Below are 27,900 nucleotides of genomic sequence, written 5' to 3' on the forward strand. Positions count from 1 at the left end.
CTTATGTTTGACAGTATTGAGCATCAAGGAGAGACAAGAGAGAAACATGATGGGAAAATGAAAGTTCAAGATTGTTCTTCCAACTGAATAGGAATGTCCTGCAAAATGGAAAACAAGTCTGAGCTTGAGTATTGCTCTAACGTTATGAGCAGCAAATGCAGTGAGCTATATCGGAAGATGTGCAAATGAACTACTACCACATCTGGAAAAGGGGTGTTTGAGTCCTTGGTGAATAGTTAGGTGTTGCACTCCTGTAGTTGCATTGGGATGGTGCTGTCAGAAAATAAGAGACTGATGGAGATGGAAAAATAGATCAGGGGAGTTGGGAAGGGAATGGTCCCTATGATAGGCTTGATGGGGAGGCAGGAAAGTTATATTTGGTAGGGAAATCCCATTGGAGGCACAGTAGGGTAGTTTCACAAAATTGTATCTTGGGATGTAGATCAATTAAGTTTGATCTTCACATACTCTTGTTCCCCACTCATAAAATTTAGTATAATGGGGGCAATATTATTGACACATGTCATATTCAAAGGGCGATTGACATAGTATATCCCGGAGGATGGTAATAAAATCCAAAATTAAATCCAGAATTAAAGTGGTTTTAGGGCCAGTGGTTGTCCATTAAAATGAAAAGGAAATTCTTCTATAAAGAGTTGTGACCTTTGGAATTCTCTATCCAAGAAGTGGAGGCTTGATCATGGTGTTATTTAAAGAGCAAAGAAATGCATTTTTGGAAGATCAGAAAATTGAGAGCTATGGAGAAGTGACACACAAGAGCAGTTGAGATCTGGAGGTAATCAACTATGATAATTTTGCTGGGGCACATTTGATGGGTTGAATGGCCCACTCCTGCTCTTATTTCCTTATGTTCCTGTAGAGGTGATGCAAATACTGGAGAGGAATTCTTGAATGTGGAGGTTACTGAGCTGGGAAATGAATACAATGGGAACCACAATCTTCTCTTGATGGGGAAAAGGGGACAAGAGTAGAAGTGTGCAAAATAGAACGGATGCAGTTGAGAGCCCTGTCAACTGTAGCAGCAGGGAAATCTTGGTTTCCTGTCAGAAGCACTGGTTTTGAAAATCTCATTGGAACATACTGTATATGTCTTTGCTTTTCTTTATTGGTCACATTGGTATAGGAAGGATGTGATAACCTTAGCGAGGGTGCAAACGAGGTTTTCCTAGATGTTGCCTGAAAGAGAGAGTTGTTCAGTTATGGGGGAGAGATTGAAAAAGTTAGATCTGTTCACCATGGAGTGGAGAAGATTAGGAGGAGGTATGACTGAAGTACAGAAAATTATGAAAGGTATGGATAGGAAAGACTGCATGAAACTTTTTCCAATGTCAGAGGCAGATAAAATTAAAAGACATAGATTTAGAGTAAGGGGCAAGAGATTTAGAGTAAATCTAAGGGGATTCTTCGCCCAGAGAATGGTATGTATCTGAAATACGCTACTCGAGAGAGTGGATGAAGTTGGATCACTGGTAGCATTAAAGAAGTGTGTATGTACACACTTGAATTACTAAGATACAGCGGACTATGGAGCAGGTAGAATTTTTTTCCTTCCATTGCGAAGGAGGTAGAGTAGATTTGATAAAACTGTACAGGATTCAAGTCATGCCATATCTGGAGTACTGTAGAGGTTTGGTTTCATATTTAAGGAAGTGTATACTTGTGCTGGAGCATAGCACAAAGTTCAATGGATGCCTGGGAGGAGGATTGAATGGAGTGCACTTTTACCCCATTATGACTTTAAATGAGCCTCACAATGAATCGAGTTGCATGGATTCAGATTTAGCTTGCCCACAAAAGGCAGATGGTGGTAGCAGATGGAGTGTGTTCTGCCTGGAAGTCAGTGACCTGTGAAGTTCCATAGGGATCTATTCTGGAACCATTGCTCTTTGTGATTTTTAGAAATGATTTGGATGAGGCACTGGAAGGATGGGTTATTCAGTCTGCAGATGACACTAAGATAGGTGGTGTTGTGGATAGTGTAGAAGGTTGTCATAGGCTACAGCATGTCAGTGATAGGAAGCAGAGCTGGGTGGGTCAGATGGAGTTCAATCTGGAAATGTGTGAAATAATACACTTTGGTAAGCCAAACTTGAAGGCAGAGTATAGGGCTAATGGCAGGTCTCAGTGGTGTGGATGATTGGAGGAATCTTGGTGTCCACATCCATAGATCTCTCAAAGTTGTCATGCAAGTTGATAGGGTTGTTAAGAAGGTGTAAGATGCGTTGGCTTTCATTCGTCAGGGGACTGAGTTCTAGAGCCAAATCCATAAAACGCTGGTTAGATCACTCTTGGAATATTGTGTTTGGTTCTGGTTGCCTCTTTATAGGAAGGATGTGGAAGCTTTAGAGAAAGTGCAGAGGAGATCTGCCTGTACCAAGATGCTGCCTGAATTAGAGAACATGTCTTATGACGATGGGTTGAGTGAGCTAGAGCTTTTCTCTTTGGAGTGAAGGAGGATAAGAGGTGATTTGATAGATTTGTATAAGATGATAAGAGTCATAGATAATGGATAGCCAGAGACATTTCTCCCAAGGTGGAAATAGCTAATACGAGAGGGCATAATTTTAAGGTGATTAGATGAAACTATAGAGGGAATGACAGAGCGGTGGCTGCATGGAACATACAGCCAGGGGTGCTAATAGAGGCAGATACATTAGGGACATTTAAGAGTAATGTATAGGAACATGGATGAAAACAAATGGAAGGCTATGTGTGAGGGAATGGTTGGATTGATCTTAGAGTAGGTTAAAAGGTTGGCACAATGTCATGGGTCTTGGGGCTTAGACTGTACTGTACTGCTCTATGTTCTAATACGGTGATTATAATTATTCACAGTAGTTTTGATTATATTCCAATCTACAATATATTTCTGAACTAAATAATGAAAATACCTGTATAAGCATCAAGAATATCTTACCAACGGGAAACAAAGCACTGTAACATCTTTTGCTTTACTGAAATCTGGTTGTCGGAGGAAGTACCAGACTATGCCATCGAACCCATCAGGTTCTCTGTGTTCTGGGCAGACAGGTCTAAAGACCTCTCTGGGAAGAGTAAAGGCGGGTGAGTATGTTTCATGGTGAACTATGCTTGGTGCAACCCAGGTAGCGCGCACACCCTCAAATCCTTTTGCTCCCTGGATCTGGAGTACCTCTATGTCGACCTTTCTGGCTGCCTAGAGAATTCACGTCTGTGATTATTACAGCTGTGTATATCCCACCACAGGCCGATACTAACCTGGCTCTTAATGAACTTTGCAAAACCATCAATATCAATTAAACTACACACCCAGAGGCTGCTTTCATCATCACTGGAGACTTTAACCAAGCGTCGCTGATGAGAGCTTATCCGACGTTCTGCCAACACGTCGAGGTAAGCAGACGGGGAAGATGCATACTCGACTGCTACTTTCCCTTCTGCAATGTCTACAAAACACATCTCTGCCCTCTGTTTGGAAACTCTGATCATTCCTCCATCTTGCATCTGCCCACCTACAGGCAGAAATTGACGCAGCAAGTGTCCATAGTGAAAACTATTCACTGCTGGTCCAACCAGTCAGACTCAATGTTAAAAGACTACTTTGATAGCATCACCTGGGAGGTATTTCGAGCTGAGAACATCTCCAAATACACGGAGGTGATCACAAGCTTCATTTGGAAGTGCATTGAAGACATTGTTTGCCAAAAATTGGTTCGTGTTACCCAAATAAGTATAAGTAGTTAAGTGAGCGTGGTTCTCAGTGCAAGGGTTAAAACCTTTGCCTCCGAAGACCAACAGGAGCTTGAGAGATGCCACTATGATTTATGTAGGGCCATCAAGGTGGCAAAATGCCCACATGGACAAAATTCAGTCACAACTCTGCGACAGTGACACATGTAGCGTATGGCAAGGACTGCACACTATCACGGACTTCAAGAGGAAATGCAGCAGTACAGTCAACATTACCACCTCACTCCCGGACAAGTTATATGTTTTTTACACTCCAGTCAAGGTTGATAGGACTGAACCCCCGAGGAGAGCCGCTGACAAGACTTGCACCTTGGCCATCTCTGAGACTGAGCTACGTAGAACATTCCAGCATTCAACAGCTGCAAGGCAGCAGGGCTGGACGGCATCCCAGGGCACATTCTCAAAGTGTGTTGTGAACAGCTGACTGGAGTGTTTACGGACATCTTTCCTCTCTCCCTCTCCCAGTGTGTAGTGCCCTGCTGTTTCAAATTGTCCATCATTGTCCCTGTACCTAAGAAAACCAAGGTAGCATGCTTGAGTGATTGGCACTCTGTCACACTCACTTCAATTATAAGCAAATGCTTTGAGAGGCTGGTTAAAGACCACATCTGCAGCATGCTACCACCCACGCTGGACCCCCTGTAGTTCACCTACCGATGGAACTGGTCTATCGATGGCGACATAGACACAGCACTACACACCGACCTCACTCACCTGGAGAAGAGGGATACATAAGTTAGAATGCTGTTCCTGGACTACAGTTCAGTGTTCAACACCATAATTCTCTCTAGACAGGAAAAGTCAGGGACCTCGGCCTGCACTCCACCATGTGCAGCTGGATCCTAAACTTCCTGTTGGATCGCCGAGAGCTGGTAACAACACTGCACCTCTGACCCTCAACACAGGTGCCCCCAGTGTTGTGTTCTGAGTCCTCTTCTCTACTCCCATTACATGACTGTACTGCCACACACAGCTCCAATCTGTGGATCAAATTGACAGATGACACTACTTTGATTGGCCTTATTTTTAGAGGTAATGAGACAGCTTACAAAGGAGAGGTTGACACCCTGATACAGTTGTGCCAGGATAACAACCTCTTCCTCAATGTCCAAAAGAAAAGAGCTGATTGTGGATCACAGGCTTGGCCCGATCAACATCAATGGGTCTGCAGTGAGAGTGTGAGTAGTTACATAAATAAACCTACAGCACAATACAGGCCCTTCGGCCCACAAAGTTGTGCTGAACATGTCCCAACCTTAGTAATGACTAGGCTTACCCATAGCCCTCTATTTTTCTAAGCTCCATGTACCTATCCAAAAGTCTCTTAAAAGACCCTATCATATCTGCCTCCACCACAGTTGCTGGCAGCCCATTCCATGCACTCACCACCCTCTGAGTAAAAAACTTAGCCCTGACATCTCCTCTGTACCTACTCCCCAGCACCTTAAACCTGTGTCCTCTTGTGTTAGCCATTTCAGCCCTGGGGAAAAAACCTCTGACTACCCACACAATCAATGCCTGTCATCATCTTGTACACCTCTGTCAGGTCACCTCTCATCCTCCGTCGCTCCAAGGAGAAAAGGCCGAGTTCACTAAACCTATTCTCATAAGGCATGCTCCCCAATCCAGGCAACATCTTTGTAAATCTCCTCTGCGCCCTTTCTATGGCTTCCACATCCTTCCTGTAGTAAGGTGACCAGAACTGAGCACAGAACAGTATACACATCACTGATGATCTCGCCTGGACTTTATGCACTGGCTTTGTGGCAAAAAAAAAGCACAACAGCCTCTCTTCAACCGCAGGTGACTGAAGAAGTTCGGCATGGGCCCCAAAATCCTCAAGACCTTCTACAGGGGCACCATTAAGAGCATACTGATTGGCTGTATCACCGCCTGGTATGGTAAGTGCACCAACCTTGATCGCTGCAGAGAGTGGTATGGACAGCACAATGTATCTGTGGATATGAACTTCTCTCCATTGAGGACATTTATAGCATTAGGTGCAGAAAGAAGGCCTGGAAGATTATTGGGGACACCGGTCATCCCAACCATAAACTGTTTCTGCTGCTTCCATCTGGTAAGTACTACCACAGCATTAAAGCCAGGACCAACAAGCTATGAGATAGCTTCTTTCTACAATCTATTAGATTTTTAAACTCACATGTTTGTACATTGCAACGGAGTCATAACTCAAAGATTTTTATTCCCTCACGTTGTGGGATGGATGTAAGATTTAAATAAATTCTAAATTCTAAGTTACAATTAGGACTGGGCCTATTGACCTCTTAAATCTGCTCTGCCTTCCAGTTGAATTTAGAAAGTTGGCTGATTGAAGCTTCAACTTTCCATTCCATTCCAGCCATACAAAACTTATTCAGACTGTTTTATCTTTGCATGAAAAATATTCAAAGGCTCTGCTTCTATCATCTTTGAGAAAGAATGTTCCAAAGACTCTCAATTGTCTGAGAGAAAACTATTGATCTTCTCTGTCTTAACTGATCAACCCCTTATTTTAAAATAATAGCCCCAAGTTGTAGACTCTTCCACAAGTGCAAACATCCTCTCTACACCTACCCTGTCATAATTCTTAAAAGAACTTGTGTTGCAATCTGATTTTTCTATGATCAGCCTGTCCAGTATTTCCTCCAAAGACAATGAATGATTTCAAGTGTTAGTTTAGTTAACATTTTCTGAATGGCTTTCTGTGCATTTACACTTTTTAAATAAGGTGAACAGTCCTACTAACTGTACTTCAGGTGTGATTTCAGCCATATCCCATATACACATGTACTCTGGTATTTGTGTAATAAGTTATAGCAATCAGTTAGCTTTCCTGATTATTTAATGTATCTGTACACAGCTATATGTGAACTAATGCTTCTGTGGCTAGGGGAGAGTCAAATTAGTTGAAGATTCCGGGGCTTAACTGAATACTGATACATTTTAATATGAGGGATTGCTTAAGAAGTTAAAGGTGGCGGTGGTGGTGTCACGTATTAATGGGCCTCGTCATTTTCTGTGGCTCAGGTTGCATGTGTGCAATGTGTTGTTGAAAAATAATTACTAAAGTCAGGTCTGTAATTAGTCCATATTTCATCCACTGCATACTAGTGCTGAAAGAAATGAACCTGCAAAGGCTGCAGATAATTGGCTTGCTTTGTTCAGGTTCAAAGTTCCTAAATATTGTTGTGGTTACACCCCCTTCAAGCAAATGTGGACCATTCTGCCTGTTTAATTATCCACCATCATCTGTGACTGGATGAATCTGCCACCATCAACATCCTGGTGGGGTCACCATTGCTCAAAAACTTAATTGGAAATGAGTACAGGAACTGCTAGAGCAGGTCAGAGGCTGGCTATTTTGCAGCAAATGACTCGCCTGTCAGGTTGGCATCAACACGACACTTCAAGCATGTTGTATAATATTCTTTCTCTTGCACTGCTGGGAAATATGGCTAATGGGCTTATCGTTACCCTGTTCAGTCTTCTCCAGTTCAAATGAAGGCAGATTTTAAATTGTGCTGGAAGCCTTGCCTAGTCTTCTCTTCCTGACCTTTTTCTTCTTTCAAGTGGGCTGCATGCAATTAATGTTCATCAGCTTAACTTCCTGTTTATTTAGAAACATTTTAATTAACCCTTATGACTATTTTAACTGTAGTATACTTAAATTGCTTTCTTTTGTGAAAAAGATGCAATATATTAATTTAATCAATTATGGGCATACTTTGACCTTCTAAAGAGAGTCTATCTTTGACTATTTTAGTTTGCATGCTTCCAAAATATGCTACGCCATGTTTTCTCATTTTTTCTTCCTTATCATATTTCTATTTTATTTCAACTCCATTTGCCTCCCAGCTGCATTCCTCATAATTTTTAGGTATTGCTTTAACTTTTTCATGTTTCACTTTCAATTCTAATTCATCATAATTACAAAATTCTTATTTCACCTTTAAGCCTTATTGTATTCATTGTATTCAATATTTATTTTGTGCTATTCAATTAATAACTGAAGATTTACTAAAAGATTCCTGCCCATTTATCTCATTGCATTCTGATTTTTCCATGAAAGTACTCTCAGCTTTGATTTTACTTTTTTTTCTTGTAGTAACTTTATTTGTGACTGTTATTTTGCAGTCATGTTCTTATTGACATGGCTATTTGCTCATTTTTATTTCTCAGAACTGTGACAGTTATAGTTTTTGCTTTGGCTTGGCCACAGAGCTAGCAGGAAAAGCTGAACAAATATTTTTGGCAGGAAACCTTGTACATTGTTACAATTATACACAAAACCCCATTAACTGAGTGATTTGGATAGTATTAATTTCTGTATTATAACAACTTGTACTATTCATGCCTTTAGGATTCCCCAAATCACTTAATAGCCAATGAAGTGTAATTGTACTCTGCTTATGATCTGGGCATGAGTGGAAATTATTCAAAGCCAAATATAATTGTCTTCACTAATGAAGCTCATTTCTTAATGAAGTTATTTATTCACTTACTTTTTGCATTGTCCCTATAATTTGCGGTAAATAATTCAGCATTGTAAAATTTGATTAATTGCAAATAACCCTTTGTTCTTTTGTACTTATTTGAACATATGACTTTTAAGAAAGTTAATTTCCCAGATTTTTCAGTCATGTTGTGATATTTTGTTTACCTAAAAGGCTTCATAAGGTTAATTTCTGAATTGAAAATATGTGATCGAGAGCCATTGAAGCCTGCCATGACACTTGCTCCTTGATAATGTTTGCAATTAATGGCTCTAAGTTCCTTTAAGAATAAATTTCCATAGCATCATTCTCTTACATGTCCTGATGAAGAGTCTCAGCATGAAATGTTAACTCTTTATTCCTTTCCATAGATGCTGCCTGACCTACTGAGTTCCTTCAGAATTTTGTGTGTGTTGCTTTAACAGATTTAGCTCTCTACTCTTTTTATGCATTGTTGCGTGGAGTGCAACTGATGAAGTTACAGAGAGAGGGCACCATCAAGAGAACAAAAGTCAAATTCATGGATTGTGAAATTAACTTCCCAAGGGCTAAGAAGAATTCCAATCTTAGTACCATAACCAAAACCACATTGTTATCTTCTTAATATTGCCTGACTCTTTTATATTTCAGTGTCTCTATCTTTTATTTACCAATCCAGAATCTGTCAGATTCTTGAATGAGCCTCCAAAGTCTACTTTGTCATTTGACTTTGCACTTTATTTGTTGAAATACACTGCACTTTATCTGCTTCTGCGACACTATTTCTTCATTATGTTTCCTTTTACTACCTTGCTGTACTTACATTTGGTGGTGGTGGCATCCGTCAGTCTCGAGAGACCATGGATCTGCGCCTGGAGCTTCCAGGGTGCAGGCCTGGGCAGGGTTGTATGGGAGACCGGCAGTTGTCCAAGCTGCAGGCCTTCCCCTCTCCACTCCACCGATGTTGTCCAAGGGAAGGGCACTAGGACCCATGCAGCTTGGCACCGGTGACATCGCAGAGCAATGTGTTGTTAAGTGTCTTGCTCAAGGACACAAACACGCTGCCTCAGCTGAGGCTCAAACCAGTGACCTTCAGGTTACTAATCTGATGCCTTGCCCACTAGGCCATGTGCCAACGCTACATGTCAACACTTACATTTACAAATAACCTTCTTGCTGTATCTTTGTATTTGTTACAATAATAAACCAATACAAATACCAATGTAATCACCCAAGGTCTCTGTCCTTGTGGAATGTTGAGTTTTGGTTTGGGGAGATTACAGAAGAAGTTGCTAGCCAATTCTCCAATATCAAATCAAACCTCATGTATTTTACAAAACTCTTACAGTACTTTCACTCAATAGTTCTGCTATACCAAACAATTTTTCTTTGTCCTCCTCCTATCCAGTATTTTTGTCCATTGTGCATTTTTTAGTCAAATTGTAATCCAAGAGGAATGCCCATTCATGCAGAACTTCCAGGAACAACTGATATGTGCAGAAGACTTGGAGACAAAAATCCTTTGGAGTTGGCAAATTAGACCCTCTAGATTTGAACCTGAAAAAACAAAAGAAAACACTCCAACCTTGTAAATTTGCCACCACAGTCAATGTAATAGACTTAACTAATCTGGAAGTCACTGCATTGAAGTAAAATTGTTGGAATTTGGAGGGAAAGCTTGGAGCTACAGGATTCTGAATTCAATTGTGCAAGATTGAGAAGGGTATTAGCTAAGATGTGAATTGTCATCCAACTCTGCAGCACTTGGATTAGATCATCATTGCACACTGGCATCATGACTTTTCATCTTTTGTATTTATGTCTTAATGCCTTAAGCAGTGCTACCCAGCGTTATGGCACAAATATGTTTGTGGTCATCAGTAACCAGATTAGAACTAATCTAAAGCTGATATTTTTGGACTTTTAAGGTTCTTTTTTCAACTCTCAAAACTTTGAGATTTATTTTAAAGAACAGTCTAATTTGATTTTTATTTTTCAAAATTAGATGAAGAGAGAGTCGAGTTTACATCCTGATTGTTTTAGTACATTATAAACTCGTGCAAAGATGTAATTTTATTAATGTGGTTGCCTGGGGGAAAATTACTGCACTCTACGTTTATCTTCTCTGAAGAAAACATTTAATATCTGGTAAAGCCCAAGAGCCAAGAGTGCACATCACAATCAATATCACAGTTGTTATTTTATTTTGTAGCCTGATATCTATGTAGCATGTTGTCTGATTGTTATGCAGTTGAACAATCAGTGCTGCTTAGTCTGAAGCAGATCAATATCTTCAATACATAAACCTTATTAATTATGGTTTAAAATCAATGATGTGCAATTGTTATAATTATTATACAATATAGTAAAACCTTCCCATTTTCTATTTTGCAAGATTTTCTACCGGAAATGTTAATCATGCTCTTGCTTGATTATTTTTATCGATTTCAAAATAAAATGGCATGACTTTTAGGTTCATTTATGGTTTTTGAAGCAAGGCTCCAACTAGTAAGCTACTGTGATGAAGATTGGATCCAGATATTGGGCTAGAATTTCCTCAGCGTGGTCCATCCCATCAGGTTGGCCTTCTGTAGAGGGTCTTGACCTGAAGCCTTGCTTTCACAACTGTCCCACTTCATTTGCAGGCTGGGAGTGGTGATCAGGCCTAGACAGTTTGTGCCTTGAAGCCTCACACAAAACCTGCTCTGATGGTTGGTGGGTCATACTGATTTTAAATATGCATGATAATCATTTGAATTTGATGAAGCTAATGGTCAGATATGTTGGCATCTGACTTCCCAGTCGAGTCAGTACTACTTTGCTCCATGGTTTGTTGAATATGTGTTCTGTCGCTAGCTGACATTTCATGAAATCGCTTCGAATGGTCAGTGAAATTGAGCTCAAATTAAAGTGTCAAGGGTCAACTTTATTTGCCTTATACATGTACATGTATGAGGAATTTGCTGTGATGTGTTGACATGACATTGAACAAAAAGCAACATTCACTGATAATAAAGAATTAAATAAAAATGATTAAAAGCATGGATATGGAATAAAATGTGCATAAATACATAACTACCAGTATGTATTTACAACTTAATTAGCATTATAAATAATAGCTTATAGTGTTTACAGTGCAGTTCAGTAACTAAGGTAATAGGTAGAGGGAGGTGGTGGGGGAAGGCAAACTAGAATGCTTGATCAGATTAACAGAATGGGTGAAGAAACTTTTAGGATGGTGTGATTTAAAAAAAAATAACTCTGTAGCACTTTCTAAAGGGGAGAAGTGAGCTTTTGGTAAAGGCAGTTTGTTGAGAAGGTAATGTCTGCAATGAATTTTTCTTGTCTGCTTCTTTGTTCTGGACATGTATTGTCAGTGATGGTAAACTGCAGCCAATGACTTTATCTGACAGTTCACTGCTGTGTTTGTATGTCCTGAGAGGATGTTGCTCCAAACCAGACAGTAATGGGTGATGTGAGGATGCTTTCTATGATTGTAGTGTAGAATTGCATCAGCGTGTTCTGGGAAAGAAAGAATTTTACCAACTGCAAGCAGTACATCATCTGCCAGGTCTTTATGTTAATAAAAGAGATATGGTTCTCCCAGATGAGGTCCTGCAAATCATGATGCCCTGGAGCCTAAATGTTGAAGTGCTGCTAACTGTAGAGTTGCTGATGATGATCAGGTATAGAAGAGACACGTTTCTCATGAAGTCAACGTGCATCTCCGCGGGTTTTGATGGCATTCATTTCCAAGTTGTTGTGATTGCACCAGGAGAGTAGCATGTTTACTTCCTGGTACTATTTGGATTTGTTGCCTCTGCGGATTCGTACTATGACAGTGGTGTCTTCTGTAAACTTTATCAGTTTAATTGATGGATTACTGGATGATAGCAACTGATGTAGAAGGAAAATAGGAGAGGGGAGAGAGGAGGTTCTTATGGTGCAGCACTGCTGAGTAAGCAGAATGTGGAGACATGCTTGCCTAGTCTCACATACTGCTCCTTGTCAGAGAGGAACTTTGTGATTCACTGCAGATTGGACCTGGTACATATTTCCTCTTTTGTAAGATGGCTGTATGAAATTTCAGAGCACGTATCCTTTAGATGTGCCTTACTCATAACAGCATTATCAGTTACATCTGGGCAACCATAGGAGTTATTTCCATTTTCTAATTATTCTCACATTGATGCGAAAGGAAATGCCATGCTACAGCTGAGAATGAGGCCTATTGTCTTGGGAAAGGAGAAACATCCATCATATTGATGCAGAGAATCACATATTGAGGCAGTGCTGTCATCCAATAATCACTAAAGAACTACGTAAGACATTTTAACAAGTTTATACACAATGGAAGTCATGTATTTTGCATTATAAAATAATGGGATGATGGTGGTTTCATTTTGCATTTTCTGTGCTGTGAATAGGTTTTCATGGGACATAATTTTAAAGTTCAGTGGATTATCTACCTGCTGCTCAGAACCTTCTATTCCATCAAATCAACTGGTTATAAAATCATGCCAGATGTTCAATGAGCAGCAGATCATTTACTGTTTACTTTTCATCTGTGCCACTGTTAAACAGACAAGCCTAGGCATCTGAATCCTCCTCACTACTTGAATATTTTCCAACATGACTAGCCATGTATGTTAGTCTGCAAGTTTATTATTAATGCTTTGGTTTGTTCGGTTCTTCATTATACTTGCTGGTATTTATATTATAACAGGAAGGGCCAGGAGATTGGTCGACTCTGGATGCTGAAGTTTTAATGAAGGAAGATGAGATATGTGGAACCAGATGTCCAACACCGCATAAAATCCTATTAGATACTCGTTTCGAGTTGCCTTTTGGTAAGTATCTTTGAAACCTATTTGGAATCTGATTCTTTTTTGAGTATTTTAAAAACCAAACTATAATTTGTGGATCTATATCTTTTAGAGCAATGATCCTCCCCTTAGCACTGCCTATTGATCTGTTGTCTACATATGCACATTGTTCTCTCGCTCTCCCAGCAATGTGAATACACTAGTAAAATCAATCTCCTGTGTGCATGCTTTTATTTAATATGTATGTAGTTGTGCACAGACACAACATAAAGCAGCCTGAAAGACAGTAAAATATTAAAAGCTGAAATTAAAAACAGAAATTGTTGAAAAATAGAATTTGCAGGTGCTTGTCCGGTCTGGCACTGTAAAGTCAATTCCCAATTGAATGATGAGTCTAAATTCAGGGCAACTGTTGCATCTATTTTCAACCAGAATTTCATCACTGATTGCATTAAAAATATCATTCTGAAATCTTTCCCCTGAAATTCATTCCATTGACCTCAATAAAAGTAATTGCAGTTCTCTGGTACTGTTAGAAAGTACATCTAGCAATGCCAATCAAGAAAAAAATTGTGAGCATTTCTGATTTGAAACTTTACTAAGGTAAAGGAATATCAAATACAATTTGATTTTGAGAATTGGAAGGAAGAGAGAATTTCATTGAAATTTAAATCATCAGTCTAAATGTTACCAGGCTAATTTTCAGAGCTGCAAGCTTACCTAGTCTTCAGGCCATGCTGGACTACAATTAGAATCTTAAAAGAAGCGAAATAGTTCAAAGTTCAAAGTAAGTTTATTATCAAAATACATGTATGTTATCACACACTACTTTGAGATTCATTTTCTTGCAGGCATTGCAGGAGTAAAATAAATACTGTAGAATGTTATGAAAAACTATACATAAACAGTCAGAGGCTGACAAACACCAATGTGCAAAAGAAGACAAACTGTGCAAATAAAAAGAATGCTAAGAATAAGAATTGTAAAGAGTCCTTGAAAGTGAGTCTGCAGATCATAGAATCAGTTCAGTGTAGTGGTAAATAAATTTATTTGTTTTGGTTCAGGAGCCTGATGGTTGTAGGGTAATAACTGTTCCTAAACCTGGTGGTGTGGAACACAAGCCTTTTGTACTTCTTACCTGATGTGAGAAGAGGGCATAGACTGGATAGTGCGGGTCTTTGATGATAGGTGTTGCTTTTTTGCGGCAACACGCCATGGAAGTGTACTCAATAGAAGCAGAGGACTGCTCGTGGACTTTTGGCTTCTTTCTCCTGTAGTCAATAATCAGCTCCTTGGTTTTGCTCTTGTTGTTTGAGAAGTTGTTCCTGCGATTTTCAATATCCCTCTCATATGCCAATTTATCACCACCTTTGATTTGGCTAATCACTTTAGTATCATCAACAAACGCAGATGCAGCTTTGGAGCTGTATTTAGCTACACAAACAAAAGGATAAAGTGGGTTGATGTATTGGCAGATGTAAGAGTTTGAAACTTTTATTAAACACATTATAGAAGGGCACACACAAAAAATTCAAGATAATCTATCAACATCAACATGTTTTTTGACATTTTTCAACCTATTTATCAAAGTCAAAGTACATTTACACACACGCACACGCACACACACACACCCACTCTCCCCCCCCCCCCCCCCCCGAGATATGTCCTCCCACAGATTGTCATGAAACAAAGAAACACCATGGGACCCATTCAAAGAAAACATCAAACACCCAGTGCTCAAAAAAAGAACGAGTCGCACAAATAGCAACAAGATGAGTGAAAAAGTACAGAGTATAAAACATCAAACCACAGAGTCCTTGAAACTGTTTAGGAATGTTCAATTTAATTCAGTTCATTTCAATTCAGCGTTGTGTCATTCACTGACTGCAGCCCGCAGAGTCGATCATGGGTTCATGCCCCGTCTCCGAGCTTGGGCCTCTAAGCTGCACACTTTGCTCGAAATCTCACCAAACACACTTGGTGAAAACAAAGTGCCAGATTGCACAATCTGCCCAATTACACACCATCAAAATGTACTCACAGGCTCCAATCACACACAACTTAGCAGTAGAATCATATTAGAAAGAAGCAGTAGTAAAAGAAATAGCTTTGTGAACTGTCTGAAGGATGTCGCTGCTGTTCATCTTGTTGGTTGCTGGTGCCATCTTTCCCTTTACTCAGAGTTTATTGAAGAAGACAATGTGCCAGGAATAAAATGAAACTGGCATTGCTCTGTTTTTTGACTTCTAGAAAGTATTTCATAAGACGCTACATCAAAGGTTAATGCAAAAAATAAAAGCCTGTGGAGGGGTATAACTTAACGATATGAATAGTAGATTAATTTGCTAACTGAGTGTAGACATAATGGGTCTCTCTCTTGTTGGCAAGATGTAATGAATGGTGTGCCAAGGGACCAGTGCTAGGGCACAACTTTACACAAGGGATTTGGATAAAGACACAAATTGTGTGGTCACTAAGTTTGCTGATGACACCAGGGTAAAGAAGACGTATAGCTCGGGTGGTTGAGAGTTGGGTTGAGTTGTTTTCTGACCTTGGCAATTTACTTGCAAATCTTTCATCACCATGTGAGGTCACATTGTCAACGTGCTGTTGATTGTGAAGTGTTCTCCAAATGCTTGGCCTTTATATGCTTTTCAATCAGCTGATTGGACATCATTTCGGAAATTCATTTGTGATATGGGGAGGTGATTTCATCACTGATTGGCTGCATGGTGAACTTTGTGCATTGTGGTCAGGAATTTTGCCCGCATCGGCTCATAAATTGAGACTAGTCACACGCAAGCCAACAGAACAAGACCAATGTAGTCAACCAAATCAAATGCGGGGACCGCAGCGTATACTATGTTGGCCAAACTGGGATAAAACTATTTACATGTATCAATGAACATCAACTGGCTGTGAAGAAGCATGACCATCTCTCCCTAGTTTCTACCCATGAAGATCAAGAAGGCATAAGTTTGACTGGGCATCAGTGAAAAACGTAGTGCAAGCGAACACGTAACATGCAAGAGAATTCCTAGAAGTGTGGCTTTTCACAAAGAATTTTATAAACAAGCACGTATAGTTATGGTCTTATGGACTTCTTTTAATTCTGTATAGATCATATGACTACAGCATTGACCATGCTAAATTCAATTAATGTTTTACAAGTTAATTGAAAGTTAGGATGCTAGTTTTTTAAAAAATTTTGATCGTCTTTGTTTTTATTTCCTGTGGGATGGCCGAAATATTAATGATGAGTTCCAACTGTTGAAACAGAGGTAGTAATATAACTTACAGGCTTCCACATTAGTTTTCTCCCACAACATTATCTGCTCTAATTATAAACATTAAATATAAAATATAAATTTATTTTTGTACTTGTTCCCACCTTCAAACATTATCATATCTTCTTGTGGAGTAATCCTCTGGTTTGAAAACCTAGAAAAATAATTGCAATATGGACTTTGTTTTGTGATTCTTCTGTTAAATTTCCAGAACAGATTTGGAAAGTCTTCTGGGTGTACATAGGACATTATTTTGTATTTTGCTTGGCTTTATTGAAGTGTTATAACATTGTCAAATGGATGTCTTAATATCTTTGAAGAGTAGGACAACATTCAAATAGAAATGATTAAGAGAATGACACCTTTGCAACAAATTGGAACCTCCTTGAGGATGTTACCTAAACTTCGAGTGATCAGGACGTGAGACCTGCAAAGGCAATAATTATCTGAAAATGAGGATTATCAAAGAATCTAGACTGATAGGAGAGCATAGAAGGCCTTGTAATCTTTCAATTACTTCTCCTAGTCTGTTGAGAGGTGGTCTTTTCATTCTTGGAACACTTTGTCTGCCGGTTGTTTTGCAGGCCACAACTAAAGATACTCATGTATTCAGTGGTACGCAGAACAACATCTTGTGGCAATGACAGTTTTTTGTCAGACGTAAAGAAAAGATATAGGAGGATTAAGTCATACATTTTTTGAAGCTTGACTCATCTAATGTTCTCCTCAACTCCATGACTCTTGACTGTTCCATGTCCAAAAATATATCTCTACTAATACCTGTATCTAATGACTCTGTCTTCACTACTGTCTGGGGCAGTGTATTGCGATGATTCACACCCTCCTGTTTTTCCTCATTTCTAATGGTTGTCCCATTACTCTGAATTAGCGCTCCAGCTTTTCCATTATGTGGGGAAACATTCTTTTGACATCTACCCCAACAGGTTTACTTAAATTTTCTCTAATTTTTCTACACTTCAACACTATTTATTATTGAATCATTCAAGAAATCAGTCTGCTGAACATGTTTCAAACCCTCAGTGCAAGTGTATTCCTCCTTAAGTAATGAAGCCATTACCTCTTTCTCAAACTGGTATTATCGGCAGAGCAGTGAACACATGCCTAGAGAATGAAAGTGGCAGCCTGGGAGAAAAACCTAAATTAGGTTGAGCAGTGAATGTAACATATGGGATGTGTATCAAAATCCAACTAAATTTCTATGAAGTGAGAAAAACTAAAACCGTTGAGTTTTGACCCAAAGCACCAACAATTAATTTCCTTCCACAGACGTTGTTTGACCCACTGAGTTCCTCCAGTGGGTTGTTTGTTGCTTCAGTTTCCAGCATCTATAGTCTCTGTGTCTCCAAGATGAAAACTTTGAGTGGAAGTCAATGATGTATTTAAAATAATGAAAGTACCTTATGCTGTGTATACAAAACATCATATACTTATGTGATATCTGCTACTATTTTAGCCTGAGAGAGAAATTAAAGAGTTTTCCTTTCATTTCCCTTACTCTCAAGCTTCAGAATTCCTTACTTTTACATCTTTCATTATAAGAATTACAACACAGAAGCCACTGGTTGGACTAACCATTTCATGGCACTGGCTCGGTTCTGTTGGAGCCTGCTCTCAGTTGTCTCCACTTGCCTGATTCATTACTGAAGCCAAATGTGTGAACCATGTGTTTCTACTTGGGACATCTGTTGTTACCTTTTCTTTTGGCATCTTTTCATGTCTGTTAATGTTATCGCAGAAAATCTATTTTGTTACCTACACTTCAGCGCAAAACTTCCTGCTGTGATAAAAAAGCTTGTCTGGAACAATTCTTCTCATTTCTCTCTCCAGTGCATTTTAAATTCCAGTACCGTGTTTTAGATAATGCTAAATAATTTATTCTATTTAATAATCTGTACATAACTAGACTTAGATTCCCATTAATGTGTCCAGATAGTGCCTTCCATTTTTGGACTGTGATTCTTTTATATTAACGGCAGAGAGATATGCTCCTTCCAAAGTGTATGTTTCACTCAAACACTGATGACTGATCTAGCAAAAGTTCTTAAGGCTCAATCTGGTCATCAGTTAATAAGAATTTACCTCAATCTCCTAATAACAATTTTAACTATGGACAGGTCTTGTTTCCACCAGCATCTCCAACCTAAACATAGAACATTATAGCACAATACAGGCCCTTTGCCCCATGATAGAACAAGGAAAACCTACAGCACAATACAGGCCCTTCGGCCCACAAAGCTTTGCCGAATATGTCCTTACCTTAGAACTACCTAGGCTTACTCATTGTCCTCTATTTTCCTAAGCTCCATGTATCCATCCAGGAGGCTCTTAAAAGACCCTATCATTTCCACCTCCGCCACCGCTGTCTGCAGCTCATTCCACGCACTCACCAGTCACTGTGTAAAAAAAACTTACTCCTGACATCTCCTCTGTACCTACTTCCAAGAACCTTAAAACTATGTCCTCTCATGCTAGCCATTTCAGCCCTGGAAAAAAGCCTCTGACTATCCACACGATCAATGCCTCTCATTATCTTGTACACCTCTATCAGGTCATCTCTCATCCTCTGTTGCCCCAAGGAGAAAGGCCAAATTCACTCAACCTGTTTTCATAAGGCATGCTCCCCAATCCAGGCAACATCCTTGTAAATCTCCTCTGCACTCTTTCTATGGTTTTCACGTCCTTCCTGTATTGAGGCGACCAGAACTGAGCACAGTACTCCAAGTGGGGTTTGACCAGGGTCCTATATAGCTGCAACATTACCTCTCTGCTCTTAAACTCAATCCCACGTTTGATGAAGGCCAATGCACTGTGTGCCTTCTTAACCACAGAGTCAACCTGCACAGCAGCTTTGAGTGTCCTACGGACTTGGACCCTAAGATCCCTCTGATCCTCCACACTGCCAGGAGTCTTACCATTAATGCTATATTCTGCCATCATATTTGACCTACCAAAATGAGCCCATCTCACACTTATCTGGGTTGAACTCCATCTACCACTTCTCAGCACAGTTTTGCATCCTCTAGATGTCCCGCTGTAACCTCTGACAGCCCTCCACACTATCCACAAAACCTCCGAGCTTTATGTTATCAGCAAATTTACTAACCCATCCCTCCACTTCCTCATCCAGGGCATTTATAAAAATCAGAAAGAATAGGGGTCCCAGAACAGATCCCTGAGGTACACCCCTGGTCACCGGCCTCCATAGAGAATATGACCTGTCTACAACCACTCTTAGCCTTCTGTGGGCAAGCCAGTTCTGGATCCACAAAGCAATGTCCCCTTAGATCCCATGCCTCCTTACTTTCTCAATAAGCCTTGCGTGGGGTACCTTATCAAATGCCTTGCTAAAATCCATATACACTACATCTACTGCTCTACCTTCATCAATATATTAGCCATATCCTCAAAAAATTCAATCAGGCTCGTAAGGCACGACTTGCCTTTGACAAAGCCATGCTGACTATTCCAGATCATATTATGCCTCTCCAAATATTCATAAATCCTGCCTCTCAGGATCTTCTCCATCAACTTACCAACCACTGATGTAAGACTCACTGCTCTATAATTTCCTGGGCTATCCCTACTCCCTTTCTTGAATAAGGGAACTACATCCGCTACCCTTCAATCCTCCGGAACCTCTCCCGTCCCCATTGATGATGCAAAGATCACTGCCAGAGGCTCAGCAATCTCCTCCCTCGCCTCCCACAGTTGCCTGGGGTACATCCCCTTTGGTCCTGGTGACCTATCCAACATGATGTTTTCCAAAAGCTCCAGCACATCCTCTTCCTTAATAGCTACATGCTCAAGCTTTTCAGTCCACTGCGAGTTATCCCTACAATCACCAAGATCCTTTTCTGTCATGAATACTGAAGCAAAGTATTCATTAAGTACCTCTGCCATCTCCTCCGGTTCCATACACACTTTTCCTCTGTCACACTTGATTGGTCCTATTCTCTCACGTCTTATCCTCTTGATGTTGTGTCAATCTTTATACCTACTCGAAGATCAGTAAAACCTTTTCCTTCTATATAGGTCTCCATTTTTCTGTCATTAATGTGGCTGTCTAAGCTTCTTAAGTGCCCCTAATGTATCTGCCTCTACCACCACCACATGCAGTGCATTCCAGGTACTCACCTCTCTCTGTGTAAAAAATCTTACTTCTGACATTCCCCCATATTTTCCTCTAATCACCTGAAATCATGCCTCTTTTATTACCATTTCCACCCTGGGAAAAAGTCTCTGGCTATCCACTCGTTCTTTGTCTGTTATCATCTTGTACACCTTTACCAAGTCATCTCTTACCTACCTTTGCTCCAAAGAGAATCTCCCTAACTAGTTCATCTATCATCATAAGACATGTTCTCTAGTCCAGGCAGCATCTTGCTAATTCTCCTCTGCACCCTCTCTAAACCTTCCCCATCCTTCCTATAATGAAGCCATCTGAACTGAACATAATATTCTAAGTGCGGTCTAACCAGGAGCTGTAACGTTACCTTGCGGTGCTTGAACTCACTCACAAACTAATGAAGATCAACATGCTATATGCATTCTTAACAACCCTATAAACTTGCGTGGCAGTTCTGAAGGATGTATGAGAGTAGACCCCAAGATCCCTCTGTTCCTCCATACTCCCAAGAATCTTACTATTAACCCTGTATTCTGCCTTCAAATTCAACTCTCCAACATAAATCACTTCACTCTTCTCTGGGTTGAACTCCATCTGTCAGTTCTCAGCTCTGCATCCTGTCGACGTCCTCTTGCAACCTATCGTAACACTTCACCAAACTTTGTAAACTTACTAACCCACCCGTCCACTTCCTTATCCAAGTCACTTTTAAACATCACAAAGAGCAGGGGTCCTAGAACAGATTCCTGTGGATCACCAGTGGTCAATGACCTCCAGGCAGAATACACTCCATCTGCTAACAGCTTCTCTCTTCTATGGGCACGAATTATGTATCCACACTGCCAGGTTTCCATGAATCTCATGCCTCCTGAATTTCTGAGTGAGCCTCCATAGAGAATGTTATCAAATGCCTTCATAAATCCATATGCACTACAGCACTGCTCTACCTTCATCAATGTGCTTTGTCACCTTTTCAAAGAATTCAGTCAGGCTCATGAGGCATAGCCTGCCCCACACAAAGCCATGCTGGCTATCCCTAATCAGACTATGCTTCTCCAAATATTCATAATTCCTGTCTCTAAGAATCCTCTCCAATAATTTATCCAGCACTGAAGTAAGACTCACCAGTCTGCAATTCCCAGGGTTATCCCTACTTCCTTTCTTGAACAAAGTAATAACATTTGCCACCCTCCAAATATCTGGTACTACACCATGGCCAGTGTGGATGCAAAGATCAGCGCCAAAGTTGTGCCGAACATCTCCCTACCTTAGCAATTACTAGGCTTACCCATAGCCTTCTATTTTTCCAAGCTCCATGTACCCATCTAAAAGCCTCTTAAAAGACCCTATCATATCCGTCTTCACCACTGTTGCCGGTAGCCCATCCCACGCACTCACCACTCTCTGAGTGAAAAACGTAGCCCTGACATCTCCTCTGTACCTACTCCCCAGCACCTTAAACCTGTGTCCTCTTGTGACAACAATTTCAGCCCTGGGAAAAAGCCTCTGACTATTCACACGATCAATGCTTCTCATCATCTTATACACCTCTATCAGGTCACCTCTCATCTTCCTTCTCTCCAAAGAGAAAAGGCCGAGTTCCCTCAACCTATTCTCATAAAGCATGCTCCCCAATCCAGACAACATCCTTGTAGATCTCCCCTGCACCCTTTCTATGGCTTCCACATCCTTCCTGTAGTGATGTGACCAGAACTGAGCAGGGTACTTCAAGTGGGATCTGACCAGGGTCCTATATAGCTGCAACATTACCTCTCAGCTCCTAAATTCAATTCCACGATTGATGAAGGCCACTAAACCAAACACCTTCTTAATCACAGAGTCAACCTGTGCAGCTGCTTTGAGAGTCCTATGGACTTGGATCCCAAGATCCCTCTGATCCACCACACTGCCAAGAGTCTTACCATTAATACTATATTCCGCCATCATATTTGACCTACCAAAATGAACCACTTCACACTTATCTGGGTTGAACTCCATCTGCCACTTCTCATCCCAGTTTTACATCCTATCAATGTCCCGCTGTAACCTCTGACAGCCCTCCACACTATCCACAACACCCCCAACCTTTGTGTCATCAGCAAACTTACTAACCCATCCCTCCACTTCCTCATCCAGGTCATTTATAAAAATCATGAAGAGGAAGGGTCCCAGAACCGATCCCTGAGGCACCCCACTGGTGACCAATCTCCATGCAGAATATGACCCGTCTACAACCACTCTTAGCCTTCTGTGGGCAAGCCAGTTCTGGATCCTCAAAGCAATGTCTCCTTAGATCCCATGCCACCTTACTTTCTCAATAAGCCTTGCATGGTGTACCTTATCAAATGCCTTGCTGAAATCCATATACACTACATCTACTGCTCTTCCTTCATCAATGTGTTTAGTCACATCCTCAAAAAATTCAATCAGGCTCGTAAAGCATGACCTGCCCTTGACAAAGCCATGCTGACTACTTCTAATCATATTATACTTCTCCATATGTTCATAAATCCTGTCTCTCAGGATCTTCTCCATCAACTGGAGAAGTAAGACTCGCTGGTATATAATTTCCTGGGCTATCTCTACTCCCTTTCTTGAATAAAGGAACAGCATGTGCAACCCTTCAATCCTCCGGAACCTCTCCCGTCCCCATTGATGATGCAAAGATCATTGCCAAGGGCTCAGCAATCTCCTCCCTCACCTCCCACAGTAGCCTGGGGTACATCTCATCTGGTCCCAGCGACTTATCCAACTTGATGCTTTCCAAAAGCTCCAGCACATCCTCTTTCTTAATATCTACATGCTCAAGCTTTTCAGTCTGCTGAAAGTCATCACTACAATCACCAAGATCCGTTTCCATAGTGAATACTGAAGCAAAGTATTCACTAAGTACCTCTGCTATTGCCTCCGGTTCCACACACACTTTCCCACTGTCACACTTGATTGGCCCTATTCTCTCACGTCTTATCCTCTTGATGTGCTGTCAATCTTTATACTGACTCGATGTGGGATATATCCCGTTTGACCCCGGGGACTTATCTACTCTAATGTTTTTCAAAACTTCTAGCACATTCACTTTCTTAACATCATCATGATCAAGCCTATCAGCTTGTTTTACTCTGTCCTCACAAACAGCAAGGTCCCTCTCACTGGTGAATATAGCCATACCATCTGCTTGCCATATGTTAGTGTGATGTGTCAATCAGTGACCTTAATATGTGATAATACAGACATAAGATCTGAGACTCATTTTCAAGCAAGCCTTGTGTTTTTATCTTCAGGCATATATTTTGGGTGTGCAAATCCTATTTTTGTATTCCACTATTTATAAGAAATGTATTTTCTTTTATAAAACATCACCTTTGGTACTGAGATGCTGCCATTGAGTGTTCTCTTTTCCTTGGAAGAGTGCTTCATTAATAACTTGTGCATTTTCAATTGGACACATTGCAAATTGTAATAGAAAAGCAGAAATAAAAGTGATGCTGGAAATCTGAAATAAAAATATTAAATACTGGAAATACTCAGCTGGTCAAGCATCAGATGTGGAGAGAAAAACAGAATTAACATTTCAGGCAGGTCAAAGACTCTTTGTCAGAACTGTTCTGATGAAGGGTCAGTGTTACCTCTTCTCCTTTTTCCACAGATGCTGCCTGATCAGCATTTTCTGCTTCGTTTCATGTGACGCTTCATTAGAAATTTAACAGGCTTTATGCAAAGTTTGAAATGTGGAGGAAACAAAAGGATCACATTGGATATCAAGAGAGGCTGAATTATGTAAAATAGAGTTCTGTTGGCTAAGAGACCATGGGGAAAGCAGATGAGGTGTAAATAGAGTGGTGAGTGTCGATGTAAGAGATGGGGGGAAAAACATGTAGGAACTGTACAATTCAGAGCACTGCAATTGCTGAAAATCTGAATTGAAGCCACCTTTAACAATACTATCAGTTTGGAAAAGCTATTCTTGAGTAATAGGTGACTGATGCAGACATAAACATGTATTTTCAAATTATAGACTAGTTGATTTGCTCTCACAGCTTTCAAAAATATTGGAAAAATATTTGTAAGAAGGTTAAATGATTTCATAACAAAACATAATATACTCTGTGAACAGCAATATGGTTTCAGAAAAAAACAGAACCACTGCAATAGCATTAATAGATTTTGTAGAAGAAATATCAAACACTATAGAAAGAAATGAATACACAGTGGGAATATTCCTTGATCAAAAAAAAGCATTTGACACCATTGACCATAAATTATTATTAACAAAATTAGAAAGATATGGTATTAGAAGGGTGGCACATGACTGGTTAAGTGGTTATTTGGAAGACAGGTATCAGTGTGTACACATAAACAACTCAAATTCAAAACTTTTGAGGGTAACTTGTGGGCTTTCACAAGGTTCAGTGCTTGGTCCATTGCTGTTCATTTTGTATATACACGATATGTGTATGGTCTCTCAGACATTAAAATGTATATTATTTGCTGATGATAGAACTATATTTTGTAGTGGGGAACATCTGAATCAACTTATGGATACAGTGGAGAAAGAACTAAAAATTATGAAGAAATGGTTTGATACTAGCAAATTACCACTGAATTTAGGTAAAACTAAATTCATAATATTTGGAAACCGTGTACCAAACTCGTATAGTGAACTTAGAGTAAATGGTGTTGAAATTGATAAGGTATCTGAAACAAAATTTTTAGGAGTGGTAATAGTCAATTAAGCTGGAAACCACAAATAAATTATGTCAAAGCAAAAATGTCAAAATCTATTGCAATACTGTACAATGCACAAGATTTAATTGAGGAATCTTTTACATATACATTATACTGTTCACATAGTCCCATACATGACTTACTGTGTAGAGGTATGGGGAAATACATACAAAACAAATACAAACTCAATTTTTCTACTCCAAAAGAAAGCCATACGAATTGTAAATATGACAAGTTATTATGAGCCAACCAATCCACTGCTTATTCAACTAGACACTTTAAAATTCAGAGATTCTGTAGATTTTTAAATAATAGAAATTATGTATAAAGTAAAAAATGGACAGCTACCACGAAGTATCCAAAGGTTGTTTAAAGTGAGGGAAAGTCAACATGATTTGAGAGGAACATGTTTATTTCAAAAACAAAGGATAAGAACAAATGTAAAATATCATTGTATTTCAGTCAGAGGGGTGAATCTATGGAATAGTCATAGTGAGAATTTAAAAACATGCACTACACTTAACAAGTTTAAAAATTATTTAATGAACAAATATAAAATATATGATTTAAAATGAATGGGAGTGATGTAAATAAATGATACTTGGAATTGGATTTTGTGTTAAAAGATCTTGAATTTTTTTGTTTTTGATGTAATGATTGATGCCAAATATGTTATTGTATAATTAAGAAGGGCAGGCGTAATAAGCTGTAGCTACAGGCTACACCCTTTTGGTCTGTTTTAAAGAATATCTATGTTTTTTGTTGTAATTTTGTCCTATGAAATCATTGTTATGAAATCATCATTGTAAATGATGCTTTTTGTTATCTTTGTACTGACCGAAATAAATTAATTTCATTTATTCATTCATTCATTCATTCATAATAGCATTCAAGGTATAATCCCAGGAAAGGGACCATAGTGTTTTAGGCCACATTAGAAATAAAGAACTCGAACTTATTGACAGCATTGCCATTTAATGCCCAATACTTATCGTCCTTTACTAGGTACGGATGACCATCATTTTGAACCAATGGTGAAGGCACTGAAACTGAATGTTAGTGGGTAGTTAGCTCAAAAGTTTAGATCCTGTACTAATGAAAGAACATGAATATGTTACTATATCCGGGTGGTGTATGACTTGGGGGAGAACTTGGAGATCGTGTACCTCTTATATTGGGACACTTTCAGGTTGAATTGAGTAATTGTTGCTTCAGCCCTTTAAATAATACAGGCCCGTACACACCTGTGAAAGGCTGTTGCTTGAAATGAGGCCTACTTCCACCTAACTTTCACAATGGTTTACATCTATCATTGTACATCAACAGATGCTACTGTAGGGTGCCCTCTGATGTCCATGTAGGATTGATGATGGCAGTATGATTTCCAGAGCTGCACATTAGGACACTCCATAATTTTTAATGTTTTTTGGGTAAAATTCTGTCATGTAGACCATCAAAATATTGATCTAAGTGAAGGAATTTACAACCAGTTTTTTTTCCCCAAGTAATTACAAAAGGATGTTAAAGTTAATATTGGCAATCTATTATCAACATCAAGTATTATTCAAAGACTGTTTTTGTTTTGATACTCCTGAACTGATCAAATGTGCTGGGTGAATGGGAAGGTAAGTGTTGTTCACTGTCACAGGTCACCAAAAGTCCAAAGAAAAACTTAAAGATATTGGAAATTTGATTCACAAACAGAAAACACCAGTCAGGCAGATTCTGTGGAAAAAGAAGTAGAGTTAACCCTGACCCTTTGTCAGAGTTTTTGACCTGGAATGTTAACTCTGTTTCATATCCACATATGCTGCCTGACCTGCTGAGCGTTTCCAGCATTTTCTGTTTTATTTCCGTGTCACCAGGTCTCGCTCATTTTCACCCAACGTGTAATTCACAGGAGAATTCCAATAGATGCACCAAAAACAGGTAACAGATTGTGTGTTCAAAAAAATTCAACTGTTTCAACCAAGATTTAGTTGTTGTAATCCTGACATTATTATATTCTTTAAGAGAATTCTGACAGGAATCTGCAAAGAAGATGATCGATGTGCACTGTAAGAAAGTTCTTCATTGTGTGACATTAAGTGGAGTGTGATTTTGTTTTTGAAGTGTTTCTCAATCTGAGATTGAATGTGTTTTTGCAAAGTGAATTTGAAGGTGATAACTTAAAATAAGTGTTGTTTATGTGGATAATATTTTGGTCTAAATATAAATTCTGCAATGCCTTGTGGAATTTCAGTTTATTATTTGATTTGACCTTTTGTGTGAAACTGAATAGTTCAGCTATACCTCCAATCACACAATTCTCCAAAAACAGCTAAAGTGCAAACTATTGGTAATGCCCGTTCCCCTATGGATATTCTTATCTCAACTTTAGTGACTCAAATACTAATTTTGTTGCAGACATGTCACTCATTTGGAAGCGTACTTCTGTCAACTACTGATTTGCATTGAATCATTTTAAAGTTTAATATTTTCTTGCACATTGGCACATTACTTATTCTGTGCAATATGTACCACTTCAAAATAATACAGGAAAGGAAACCATATAACAATTACAGCACGGAAATAGGCCATCTTGGCCCTTCTAGTCCGTGCTGAACGCTTACTCTCACCTAGTCCCACTGACCTGCACTCAGTCCATAACCCTCCATTCCTTTCCTGTCCATATACCTATCCAATTTTTTTAA

The 27,900-nt window shown here is 39.5% G+C and overlaps 1 protein-coding gene across 5 annotated transcripts in view; it reads left to right on the forward strand.

The window, feature by feature from the left end:
- Window positions 1-27,900, forward strand: part of LOC140737748 (protein unc-13 homolog B-like) — a 464,929-nt gene that overhangs the window by 202,918 nt on the left and 234,111 nt on the right. For all 5 annotated transcript variants that reach the window (XM_073064362.1, XM_073064363.1, XM_073064365.1 and 2 more), the window contains exon 5: window positions 12,949-13,072. In XM_073064362.1, coding sequence (XP_072920463.1) covers window positions 12,949-13,072 — 124 coding nt within the window. The remainder of the gene's footprint in view (window positions 1-12,948; window positions 13,073-27,900) is intronic.

Source organism: Hemitrygon akajei, chromosome 13 (genome assembly GCF_048418815.1).
Source record: "Hemitrygon akajei chromosome 13, sHemAka1.3, whole genome shotgun sequence".
Taxonomy (NCBI): domain Eukaryota; kingdom Metazoa; phylum Chordata; class Chondrichthyes; order Myliobatiformes; family Dasyatidae; genus Hemitrygon; species Hemitrygon akajei.